This window comes from Diadema antillarum, unplaced genomic scaffold, assembly GCF_040938485.1.
Source record: "Diadema antillarum isolate AM-2024a unplaced genomic scaffold, OU_Dant_1.0 seq00000585_RagTag, whole genome shotgun sequence".
Taxonomy (NCBI): domain Eukaryota; kingdom Metazoa; phylum Echinodermata; class Echinoidea; order Diadematoida; family Diadematidae; genus Diadema; species Diadema antillarum.
In genome coordinates, this window is record NW_027271519.1 from 434,234 (window position 1) to 447,727 (window position 13,494).

The 13,494-nt window shown below is 38.4% G+C and overlaps 1 protein-coding gene across 1 annotated transcript; it reads right to left on the bottom strand.

Annotated features, from left to right (window-relative positions):
- Positions 1-865: 865 nt before the first annotated feature.
- LOC139735559 (methionyl-tRNA formyltransferase, mitochondrial-like) lies at positions 866-13,236 on the bottom strand. Its single transcript, XM_071646316.1, has 10 exons — positions 12,899-13,236; positions 12,328-12,379; positions 11,204-11,379; positions 10,167-10,289; positions 8,903-9,005; positions 8,004-8,079; positions 7,202-7,290; positions 6,103-6,175; positions 5,563-5,642; positions 866-1,032 (listed from the first exon to the last, which is right to left on the bottom strand). Exons 1-10 carry the CDS (start codon positions 13,114-13,116, stop codon positions 883-885), a joined length of 1,140 nt encoding a protein of 379 aa, XP_071502417.1. The 5' UTR covers positions 13,117-13,236; the 3' UTR covers positions 866-882.
- Between the last annotated feature and the right edge of the window lie 258 nt (positions 13,237-13,494).

Sequence of the window (13,494 nt, forward strand, 5' to 3'; positions counted from 1 at the left end):
TCAGATATTGGAAGAGCAGAGGATATGACTTTACTATTGTTTATTGGTCATTATGAAATACATAATGAGGTCATTAAAGCACTGAAACAAATATAGAAATTGCACATACATTACAAAAATATGACAAAGATAGCAAAAAAGATTTGCAAGTATCATTCAGGAAATTTGGGCTTGCCTGTTATAGGCAGAAGGAAACCAGTCAACAAGGCCGTTGTCCTGTTACACCCTCTGTGTTCAACATAACTAAGAAAAAATCACAACGGGGCCCAGCACTTTAAAACAGTGAGCTTTCACTTTTTCTACTCCAACATTGTCCGATAGCCATTTAGTCTCAATCCACATGGTCTAATCCTGTTTTTTCTACAACCAGTTTGTCTAATGACCATTTAGTCTCAATCCACATGGTCTAATCCTGTTTTTTTCTACAACCAGTTTGTCTAATGACCATTTAGTCTCAATCCACATGGTCTAATCCTGTTTTTTCTACAACCAGTTTGTCTAATGACCATTTAGTCCAATTGCCGCATAGTCTCATTACTAGTTGGTCTACTTCCAGATGGGCTATGCTCATTTTATCTAATACCAACAATTTATTAGACAAAATGGGAAAAAGTACATGGTGACAAAAATGTGATTAGACCATCTGGTCATTAGACAAAGCTATAATTAACCAAACTGGGCATTAGACCAAGTGAGAATTGGACCAAACAGGCATTACTGATACACCAAATATAGTACACCAAATGAGCTTAGCAGTAGTGGTGTTACATGAAGTGGGAAGAAGACCATCTGATATTACACCAAGTGGCAATATGACTCTGACTCCACCTTCAACACATAGCAAGCCGCAGAAATGTTCCCCGCACTTATGTTCCTTTCCTGTCATCTGTCCACTGACTTGACATCGTAGAACTTTCTTGGCTTGCTGCTGGTCGATGACCTCCGAGACGACAGAAAGCCATTGTAGAACTCCTTGGCTGTCATCCTTCTTCGCCCAATGGGAGAGATGCTTTGAAAGGCAACCCATCCATCCTTTCAAATTGCAAGACCGCAGGGAGGAAAGAGAACACGTCAGCTGGTATGCCCTATGTTTGTACACACTAAAATGGATACAATATCAATATCAATTACACTTACTCCTGACTTCTTGTGATTGGAAATAAATCTCATTCAATTCCGTCTTCCTTCATATCACTGTAAAGGTGTCATTCTTTAACCTGTCGAGGACAGGCTGATTTTGCTACAACACACATTTTCCATAGACCCTTGCCCGAGCATACTCGGGACTCATCCTCAACGGGTTAAAATCATTCTCAAAGAAGTTCATATAAGTAGCAGCATTCCTCACATTCCTAAAATTTGATCCTCAAGAAATAAAAAAAAAAAAATGGGGGCATTTCAAAGAAAATAGAAGTGGGGCATTTTACAAGACAACCTTCTGGAAACATACAGACAAAAAAACAATGTCTCATCTGTGGAGAGGCAGACATACATTATTTGCTTGGTGACACCCAATGACAACTAGAAATGTCGCTACAGTGACTGGTTATACCCCCGCCAAACAACATTTCATAAGCTTTGGTCAAAACAACATTTCATAAGCTTTGGTCAAAAAACTGAGGAAGTAGTTAAATCCGCAAGATCTTTCCTTGATCTTCTGCCATTAATATGCCGTTACCATGGCAACGTACTTTCGGCTACTGTCGAAAAATGAGTCTTGCACATCTACAACCAAAGGCACACATCTGTACCAAGTTTCATGGAAATTGGGCAAAAACTGAGGAAGTAGTTTGCAACACAAAATTTTCCATCATTTTGGCTCATAATATGTGAGCTGTTACCATGGCAACATACTTTTTGTCACTGTCAAGAAATGTGTCATGCTGACCTATATCCTAAGACAAACATTCAATGTGAATGCCATGAGAATTGGAAGAACACTGATGAAGCAGTTTTGCCATGAAGCATTTTGCCCTATACAGTCAACCTCGGATACCTCGAACTCGGATAAGCCGAATATCGCTTACCTCGAAGGCAAAATGAAAGTCCCGATTGTTCCTATGGAGTTTTCGTGTGTTAAAATTTGCGTAGCTCGAAAAAAACTAACTCGAAGTTCGGTTACCTCGAAGGGAAATCTCATGTCCCGATCTTAATTAACTTATTGTTTTTCCCAGCATGTTGCTCGAATTGAAATTGCAAACATCACTCAGCATTTCTGATTAAGCGCGCGTGGACAGCGAAGACATGTCACAAATCTTTTCACACTCGATTGTAAATATTCTTAGCCCCCAGAACGATCGTGCGCTCAAAGAAATACCCGGTACACAGCAGACAAGGAAAATCCCCAACACCTACTGTACCTACACACGTACACGGTATGCGTATAGCAGCCGTGCAAATGGAGTGCTTACAATAGCACTACGCTCTGCCCATCATCTTTCTTTGACCACTCTGTTTTGATTTGCGATCGTGATATACCATAGTCATGCCGTGCGCGTACATTTCTTAACCGTCGTGGCGCACTTGCTGAGGTGTTGACAGTTGTATCTTTGGCATTAATCACGGTCCACTGTCCAAACATCAGTCTCCCGCTAGTGTTTTTTTTTTACTTTTTTCCTTTCACGAAGTTTGTTTCATTAATTCTCCGCCGAGAACGCAAGCTCTGAATATTTTTTTTTTCCAGCAATGCGATTATGAAAATAGTGTGGTACTAAGTAGTATATGATCTGGAAGTATAGGCCTAGCATAATAAAGAATAGTAGAGATATGATTTAACAACAGTTTATTCTGATAAATTTCGAAGTAACGGAATAATACGCTTTACGATTTTCAGACAAAAAAAAAAATCATCATGTATTTTACCCCTGTTTTGACTTGAATCTTTTTTGAGTTTTCGGTATTTTTTTTTCTTTTCTTTTCTAGCACAATCGTCAAGGCCCCCTAAGATTGTTTCGCTTTTTTTTTAATGCGAACAATCCTCTTCGGTAAATGTTTATGATTACAGTAATAGCACTGTCCTCAGAAGCCATAGCCGGAATCTGATCTTGCAATATTACTCACTACTCAAGTAGCCCATCCTTCATGTACTGTGCTGCACTTATTCAGGGCTCGACACTTACAGTGGCCCGGGGCCACCAAAACGCACGTCGGGCCACCAAAAAAAGTTGGATGTTTGCCTTTACTTTTGGAGATAAACAGCGGTAACAATCGGCCCCGAAAGTTGCTGCAATGAATGTCAGATGATTGCTTTTGATTTTGGAAATGAATAACAGTAATATTCGACTCCATATACGATACTAAAATAAATGTCGGATGTTTGCTTATACTTTTGGAAATGAATAACGGTAAGATTCAGCTCTGCACGGTGCTTAAATTAATGTCAGATATTTGATTTTGTGTTTGGAAATAAACAAGGATAACATTCGGCTCCGAAAGATACAAAAATAAATGTCGAACGATCCCTTAGACGTTCGGAAATGAATAACAATAGTATTCAACTCCGTATGACGTTTGCTTTTATATTTGAAAGTAAATAGCAATAACATTCGGCTCCAGAAGATGCTAAAATAAATTTCGAATGTTTGCTTTGACGTTTGGAAATAAATAATAATATTCAACTCCGTACGATGATAATATGAATGCCTGATGTTTGCTTTTACGTTCGAAAGTACATAGCGATAACATTGAGCTCCGGAATAGGCTAAAATGAATGTCGAATGATCCCTTTTACATTCGGAAATGAATAACAATAACAATCAACTCCGTACGATGATTAAATAAATGTTGGATGTTTGCTTTTACTTTCGAAAGTAAATAGCAAGAACATTCGGCTCCGGAAGATTCCAAAATAAATATCACAGTAATGATTGCTTTTACATTTGGAAGTGAATAGCAGTAACATTCTGCTCCATACGATGCTAAAATAAATATCGGATATTTGCTATTATACATTTCGAAATTAATAACACTAACATTCAGCTGCGTTTGATGGTAAAATAAATGTCTGATATCTGCCTTGACGCTCAACAATGAAAAACAGTAACATTCAGCTCCATTCGACGATAAAAATTTGTCAGATAATTCATTTCACTTTTGGAAGTGGACAGCAGTAATATTGGGCTCCGTATGATAGTAAAACGAATGTCGGATGTTTGCTTGGAAATTTAGAAATGAATAACAGTAATATTCTGCTCCGTATGATACTAAAATAAATAACTGATTGTTGCTTTTACATTTGGAAATGATTAACGGTATCGTCTGCTGACTGTGAGTGCTGCTGGTAGACACATGGAAGACCGGTGCGTAGCGGTGCGTAGTTGTGCGAAATTTTAATAGTTTGCAAAGCTAAGACTGTGATTCTTGTGTTGGATATTGTGTAAGAGATGATGACTTAGAGAGAGAAAAGGAGGAAAAACGAATAGTGATCGAGGGGGTACCTACGCCGACGCGACAATGTACATTCAGCACGCATGTTCTGCAACCCTGTCTTGCACTCGATTACGTACCGGTATTTTCTTTTTGTTTTTATGGTGATAAGTCATTAAATTGTCCACCAGAAAACACTGATGAAAGAAGAACATCGATTTTCATTCAATTCATTCATATTAAAGTCGATTCAAATCCAACTGACAAGCATACAAACAATCGGTAGGCACTGTAACAGATACCATGTTGAACATCGACAAAAGTCGGATAAGTCGAAGAAAATTCGACGTACGCGTACCTCGAAATTCGCGTACCTCGAACCAATTTCTTCAGTCCCGACGACTTCGAGGTATCCGAGGTTGACTGTATTTTACCAATAACATGCTGTTACCATGGCAACGCACTTTTTGCCACTGCGGAAATATGTGTGATGCACATTAACATATTCAGATGAACGTCTGTACCTAATTTCATAAAAATTGATCAAAAACTGTGGGAGGAGTTCGCGACGCAAGATTTGTACCCATTTTTGCCCATAATATGCCGTTACCATGGCAACGTACTTTTGGGTACTGTCAAAAAATACGTCTTGCACATCTACAACCCAAGGCACACATCTGTGCCAAGTTTTCTGGGAATCGGTCGAAAACTGAGGAAGTAGTTCGCGACGCAAGATTTGCAACGGACCGACCGCCCGACCGACCGCCCGCCCGACCGCCCGACTGACCGCCCGACCGTCCGCCCGACCGTCCGCTGATTCCTATATACCCCCTTCAAACTTCGTTTGGCGGGGGTATAATAACAAAACAAGATAAACACAAAAACAAGACAAAACTTTCCAAATATCATCTAACTTGCAACCTATTCCAATGAACACCTTCAACACAGTCCCTCCCAATAACTGTTTTACTAGGGTAAACTGTAAAGAGAATGATCTTTCAAAGGATGAAATGCACATCTTTTGTTTTATCAAGTACACCAGCATTGAGAATAAACTGCTCCTCGGGCTTCTAACCTTACAAAAATGAACACCCGTCATACAAATATTATCTACTGGACACAAAACAATAAGTGATGCACACATCAGCATGACAAAACAAGTAGAGGTAGGAGGATTAATTCTGCTGTTTCACCTACCTTGCAACAAACATAAATTGCATCTCTTTCCCTGCAGTAACAAACTGATCCAGGGGCGGGGTCATCAGGCAGTGTTGTCCCTGTACAAATCGTGCATAAAATGATACAGAATTTACAATAAGAACGTATGTACAACTCTCTGCAAAGACCATATACATCTTCTATACCATACATTTTCTGGTTCATACACTCGCCGTTCTCATGAAAATCTTTGTACATGACTTTTTTTTTCCTTCTTCTTCTTTTTTGAGAAGTGATAAGATGCAATTTGTCCAATGCATGTTTAGAATTGATCTAATGATTGGCAAGCTAAAATGGACTTCATTAGCTCAGTGTACTGTAAAATATTCATTACGCCTTTAAAATGGCACTGACAATATGTAAGAACCACTGAAGTTACCTCTCTCTTCCAATTACAAAGAAACCAAAGTATTACATCCTTCAAGCCTTGCATTTAAAGGCATGAAGGAAATGATACTTGGTGTTCTTGCTCTGTTCTGTAACATCTCTGGTGTTGCACCAGTAAATCAGTCTACTCACCATCATTTTGTCTCGGTGGAAGCATCTGCTCTAACCTCAGCTCCTTGCCCTCAAACAGAGTTAGCAATGACATCTGCAACATGATATGGATGAAATCAACAATATTGCTTCAGTAGAAGGACCTCAGTAGCAAGACGACCTAGACCCCATTTCTTAAAAAGTTGATATGATAGCAACTCTTGCTGGAGTGGCAATAGTCATAGTAACGACAAGAATCTAGCTTCCTGATTGGCTGTTGCTATTGGAAGTTGCCATTCCAGCAAGAGTTGCCATCCTAACATCTTTCATGAAATGGGACCCTGGTATGCTTCATAAAGTTTAGAGAAGCAAACTTTGCAAACTCTTTCAAGATCAATCAAAATCATTTCATGTATAGATGACACTGAAGCCAGAATTGCAGGCAAGCAAATTTTTCTGGAAACAAACAAAAACCAAATCCTTACATTTTTTTATATTTTCCCAAGGTACTATCTTAATGGTTATGACACTTTCCTCTTGACTACAATTGAGCTTTCTAATTAATCCATTCAATGTAGAATAGAATTGGCAAACTGGATGCAACAATACATTTAGCATGTGAACAGCTAATAGAATAGGCCTGTTTCCCTTTGAGACAGACACTCCATGATCTAATGAACATGTAGGCATTATTTTGTAAAAAAAAATTGTGCCTCATTTCATTACATTCATTCTTGCAATGTTGGAACATCTTTACTTGGTTCACTTGTTTCCTAAATTAGCAATTGCTGTCATGGCTAGAAAGGTATGAGCATTTTTGGGAGGTTGACACTTGATCGTACAAGCAATATTGTTTATGCATTTACCACAGTGACGTAACACTTATTTGTATCTCTGTTGATAATTTACCTGTATCTCTTTTACAATGTTATTCTGTTCATCGCATTGTGGTACTGATTTCATGACGTCTGTGTATACGAGCGTTTCTTTGTATTTCTTATCATTTGTTTGTTGGAAGTGAAATAAATCAACTTGAACAACTTGAACTTGAACACTGTCGAAGCCATGCTCAATCACTGGGTGCAAGCTTTTTCAAAAGATTAACATTGAGCTTGAGAATTGATAGCATCCCTTTACCTACCTGGCCTGACAGAGCTCGTGACAATCTGTCAATTTTCTGTACAGAAGAATGCCAATCCACCCACGCCATCTTTTGTGGTATCTTGAGACCTGACGAAAAGAAGGAAATACAGAGGGAAATCAACAGTGGAAAAAGAAAAGAATCACAGGATATGGAGTCATCATCATTCAGTACTGAAGTGGGTAATTTCCATGGCAGAGAAAATGTTGAAGTGCAGAGTTCATAGGCTGAGATCACTAATTTGCTTCTGTGACCAATTTTCCTCCATCACTCTTCTTTCTGTGCAGTCTTCCTGTGCAGATATGTACGTTCTGACCTCGATTACCCGACCCTCTTTTACTTCTCTATTTTTTGGACACCTCCAAGCAGTGAAGAAAAAAAAAAGTGATTTGAAAACACAGTTTAAACTACTACAAAACTCAAGCAATTTACCTATGATATTCCCTCCAAAAAACAAAAAACAAAACAAACAAACAAAACATGTTATGGATTTTACAGTAATGTTTCTATTTCATGACTATGATTGTAAGTAGGATGGCATAAATGGCATTACTTTTGCGGTGTACACTACTCATACATAGCTACCACAGGGTTGGCAGCCTACTTGTACTCATATGAACATAACCATTGTTTTTCCAATATCTGCCAAATCGCTTATCTGGGAATGGTACTAGTCCCGACATGGCCGGTTAATAGAGGTTGGACTATATCTCATTTTGAACTGCCATACAGATAAAATATTTACTGAGTACACATTTGCTGTTATGCTAATGATTACGTAATAAACCATACCAAAGCATACCTAAAGTGACTCCCTCTTCCTCCTGAGGTGTTTCATTCTTTATGAATGTAGACAGATCACAAAGAACTTCCAGTAACTGCAGGTAAATGATTGAGCAATATCATTCATACACAAGCAATGAAAAAACAAAACCAAAACAAACAATGAAACAAACTCTTTGGAACCACTGCTAACAAAAAGTATGACAGATGGCAACAATTGCAGGTGCATCTATTCCTCTCATTTAAATGATGAAATGTCACAATATACCCCTGCACCAACCCTAATACAGATTTGTTGCACTAAGCATTGAAAATATGTCGTGCCGCCATGATGCTAACAACATGTGTCTGAAAGGTAATCCACTGATGAAATATTTGAGTTCAAAACAAATATCCTGAAGATGAGGTCAATGAGCATTGCACCTCCAGCAGTTGTTCTGAGCACATAGGGTCATTACATACTGGGTTAGAATTCAGCTTTATTAAAGGCATAATTTACCATTTGCAGATGAAACAAAGACCCAGCTTCAGTGTTTCAAAATAGTTCTAAAATGTGAGTTTGAGATAGAAACAACCAACATAAAAATTTGAACTAGTATAATCGATGTTAAGTATTGTCAAATATAAAAAATGTGAACAATAGTTCTAATAAAAATGTTTCCAGACTAAACCATCTACAGTTATGGTTTAATGAGAAAAATAGCAATATTTCCTATATTTTAGGCTTTGTTGCAAAAATTTTTTATGGTAGGATGTTCTGTGATACAACTGACCTACACATATGCATCAAAAGTGATATCTCGAAATTTTTTTAAATCACTGCTCCCAAAGGTAAACAGGACCTTCAAATCAAACAACAACAACAACAACACACAAATATGTATTGTTGACCCTGACAAGTGAAAACATGATACTCACCATTTCAGAACCCATGACAGCTAGTAGATCAGACAGACTCTCTGTGGTGCTTCTCTCTGGGACTGCACACTGCCTCTGCAGTAGAATAGGTCCTACATCGAACCTAGAAAAAGGTAACAAGAAATAATAACTACTGTAAAACGAGGAATTTTCACTTGCATTTTAATTTCGCGAATTTCGCGAGCGCCAAGATTCGCGAAATTAAATTGCACGCGAAAGTTCTTGTCTACGCTATATGCATTGAATGCCAGTGGCAGTTCGCGAAAAATTTCATGCCGCAATAAAGGCCGTCGGCTCCACTTCGCGAAAAATTCATGCCGCGAATATATCATGTTTTACAGTATTATTCAATCAAAACGCTATCCTAAATAGCGAAAGCAACTCAAATACTGTGCTCAGTGTTTTCCTGAAGCCACAGGAAATGAACATGTTGCTTTTAACTTTCTGATGATGAAGGCTGGTAACAGCACAATGATCACGATGCACAGAGATGTTTTACTCACTTCAGTATATACCAAGTTGTTAAACACCTCATGACTCCAGTAGAACACACTTTCACCCATACTAGTGATAAAGCCGATAATTAGTGAATGCAGATGCTATAGAAAAGTCATCTATGTGAAAATCACAAAACAGTGTGCATGTGGTTATCCACTCTTTCCTAACATCTAGATGATTTGGCACATCTCATTACCTGTGGGTACCGTCATATCAGGTGTTCTGCATTGTATAGCACCATCTTGTGTTCTTAAGATGTACAGTTACACACAATGCCATCATAGTGGCTAAATTTTAGCAATTGACAATAGAGATCCCACAGCCAATTAATTCCTATTATCTTATGTTCAACATAATTATTTTAATGATATATATTTTTTATACTTCTTTTTTTAAATAAAAAATGTTAATACAATTTTGGACAGCAAATTAGAAAGAGATCAATTTGATTCACAAATCAGCCCATCCTGGCATTAAAATGCAGAGTGCAGTGGTACTGGTGTTGCTGCTGCTGAGCTGCATGCATAAATGCTTTGCCTATGACACCACTAGAGTGCCAGGGCATTCACATTATACTGTTAGGTACTGTATACAGAGAGAGAGTGAAAAAAAAAGGAATTTATCTGGTTTATAAGCATTGTTATTAAGATTACTAACACAACAAAATCTCCTCGCCCAGTGCACTAAAAATTATTTTCATCCATTCATCGGTAAACCAGGGTACCAAATGCTGCTTCAGGATATTGAAGAGTTGTCTCAAGCTCACTTGTCAGGTCGTATCCTCATGATAGACACTCCAGTGGTCTGGTCTCCATTCATTATGGTGTGCTGGATTGGGGCACCACCTCGCCACCGTGGCAACAGGCTTGGATGGACATTGAGGATCCCCCTGGTCAGCAGATGAAAAAGAACAAAAAATACAGGATTTGTAAGTGTGGACATTACTTTGTTCACTGGCTAACCAATATCCCTGTACTCATAGTATAAACCAATGTCATCAGCCTGTGGTTAAATTACACAAAAATATAACATTGCTCACTGATTTATAGACAAGACTACACCAAAATGCCTCTGTACAAGGAAAAACAAATCAGACAATGGGGTGAGATTAACAGCATCACAACTCCGCTGGGAGCAAAGTATCTTCAGAGGGTAGCCATCACACGTAGAACTAAACATCCTTATGAGCCTACAGAAATGAGTGACTCAACAAAGGCTTTTAGGACTACTACAAAGGAATAAAATATAACACAGTACAATTGTCATATGATGTATACACTATACATCTGGAGGGGTCTTAAAATGTAAGTATGTATCAACTCCTAAACACTCGATGGAATGGCATTTACGGTGTAAATTATTTCATACTTCCATTGCTTCGTTGACTTAAGTTTAACACATGCAACTTAAACAGATCAAAGTACATGTTGTGAAAAACATGGGGGTGGCATGGACTTTCCAAGTAACCTGTTAAACTCTTTTAAATTTTGCACACTTTGCAGAACACATAAGTGCAATTATTCAGTTAAAAATGTCTCCTTTTTTTAAACGTTACACTTTTAGGGGTGCACGGATTGAGATCGAATCGCACCAATAGCTGCAATTGTCATGTCTACACACATAAAAATAAAGTTTCCTGCATTGGGATTCAAATTACAATACAAACGATAGCGACTACTGTCGGTTGTGTAAATGGGCATATGAATCAAATAACAAAAGAATAAAACCTGTACACTAGGTATGCAGGTTGGGAATAAGTAAACCACTTCTTTAAGCACTATATCATGAGACCATGACACTTACAGCGGAAAACTTTCGATCAGCCACTTGGGCAAGAGGTGGCCAAACGACACAATGATGCCCACGTCAAAGCCTGCTGGAGGGCCATGGAGTGGCCACTGATGGCAGGGCAGGGCCTGGGTCTGGGTGAAGTCCCAAACAGGCGATGTTCTCCTCGTCTTCCCTCTTCTTTTGATAAACTATGGAGAAAAAAAAAGAGATACTGTAATCGACTTAACGCGGTTGCCAACCTCTCCATATCAAAAAACGTACTAAACTGAAAAGCAATCAAATAAATGTTACATATATTGAAGGCAAATATAATATTTTTGTATATTTTTAATGAAGTAAGAACATACTAGTTGGCATCTCCATCCTTGGAAAATAATATATCGCGATTGTAACTGTTGCTATGTACACTGATTGAATTCCAAATTATTTACACAAACTGTTGGTATGATGGCGGTAACAGGAGAGATGAATGTCCTATCACCAAGAAAAAAAACGAGATGGGAAATTCATTTGGCTGGCATGACATAATATCAAGATAATTTAAATTGCACTCTCAAAGTTATCAACCTTGTTGGTGTTCATATCAATTCAATTTCAGGGGTCTTTGTAAAGAGCCTCCTGAAATAAAGTCCTAGTCAATTTCACACCATATTAAAATATCAGGGCAAATATCTTGTTTTCATAATAAGCTATGTCGCACAAAGGCCAACAAGTATTTGTGGACTGGTTAAAGTGATAGATACAGGTATGCCCATGCATGCATTCTTTAAGAGTTTAATATGAAAAAAAAATTTAAGCTAATATGATTCATAACACTGAAATAATAAGTCAGGCTGTTGCAGATGGAATGCAGTGATTCATCCGCATGATGATAAAACTATGACGTTGTAGTTGTGGCAAGGTTATACCCAAGCTTTTTCATTTTAGTTCAGCATATCATTTTGTTGACCTGCATGATATGTGAATGTAATGTGAGCTTGATGAAAACAAAACAGTTTGCTGCTGATGCTGGGAAGTGATCACATTTCCAACAAGTTCCAAAGTTTTTACCTTCTTTCAGCTGTGACACACAACAGCAACAGGGAAGATATCTGGAAATAAAAGCAACCCACTCACAGATCACTGGAGAAACCTACCTTACTCTCTGGTACAACAACTTCCAGTCTGTCTATCAGGGAGCCAGATTTCCTGAAGATGTGAAAGAAAAAAAGATGCTAATGAAGATGCCATATTTACATTCCATAAATAGATCCCCTTGATGGATGCCATTTGGGTTGTGTTTTTCTTCTTTTGGTGGTGAAAGGTTAGTAAGCTCACTTTAAAGTTTATAGTATACATAGTTTTTGAATGTTTGGTACCAGATACAGATTTACATTGCTATCACTAGACAAGCATGACAATGCTAGTTCTTGGACATCTATCATACTGGCTGTCTGGCTCATCCATCATGACTTTAAAGACATGGCAAAAGCAGTTTAAAGGACAGTTGACAATGTTCTTATAAATAAAACCAACTAAAATAAAATATTTGTAAATCATTTCACCATCAGGTCTGCAGGGGCGGAAAGGGGAGGCGCCTTTACGGAATTAAAGGCGGGTGCACGCCCGGTGGCCCCCCCCCCCCCCCATCTGCCACTGGGTCTGTGTCCCTGAAGCACTAAACATAAACCATTTCACTAATACATAATAAATTACGACAGGTGATACCTTGATCCTTCCAGAGCTTCTAGATGAGGAAGTGAAAATTGATCAGTGCCAAAAAACATGACCTTCCATGGCTGTGTCTTCACGCTTTGGGAAACGCTGCAGAACAATCGTCCATGCACTGTCAGTTTCCTGCTGATTCTGGTGCAAACATCAATTTTCATCAGCTTGCTCCCAAGTTGTGTCAACAATGCAGGCATTACAGAAGTCCTGAGCTCCATAGCTTACAAGTTTAGCAGTTCCTTGAAGGTTGCATTCCACATCTCTGTGGCCAAATGGAGTGGCTGAAGAAAGTAAGATTACTGAAGCTGTGGCATGTCAGTAGAGTATATCACAGGCTACAACATTTGGTGTCTGCCAGCTTCTACTCTTGTCAATACCTCACTGCATTGTTCAGTCATAGTCTGAAATGAAGAAAAGAAGAGGGCTTTCCTTGTAACAGCAATCAATTTCCACTAAAATCTAAAGGAGGTAGATCTTGATATTAACTGATTAGGGTTTGACAGAGTGTAGTTTGACCAGATTACGCTCACAGTTTGATTGACCACTCTGCAATGTGATAAATATTCAGATCCTGAAGGATACACTACAAATGGAAG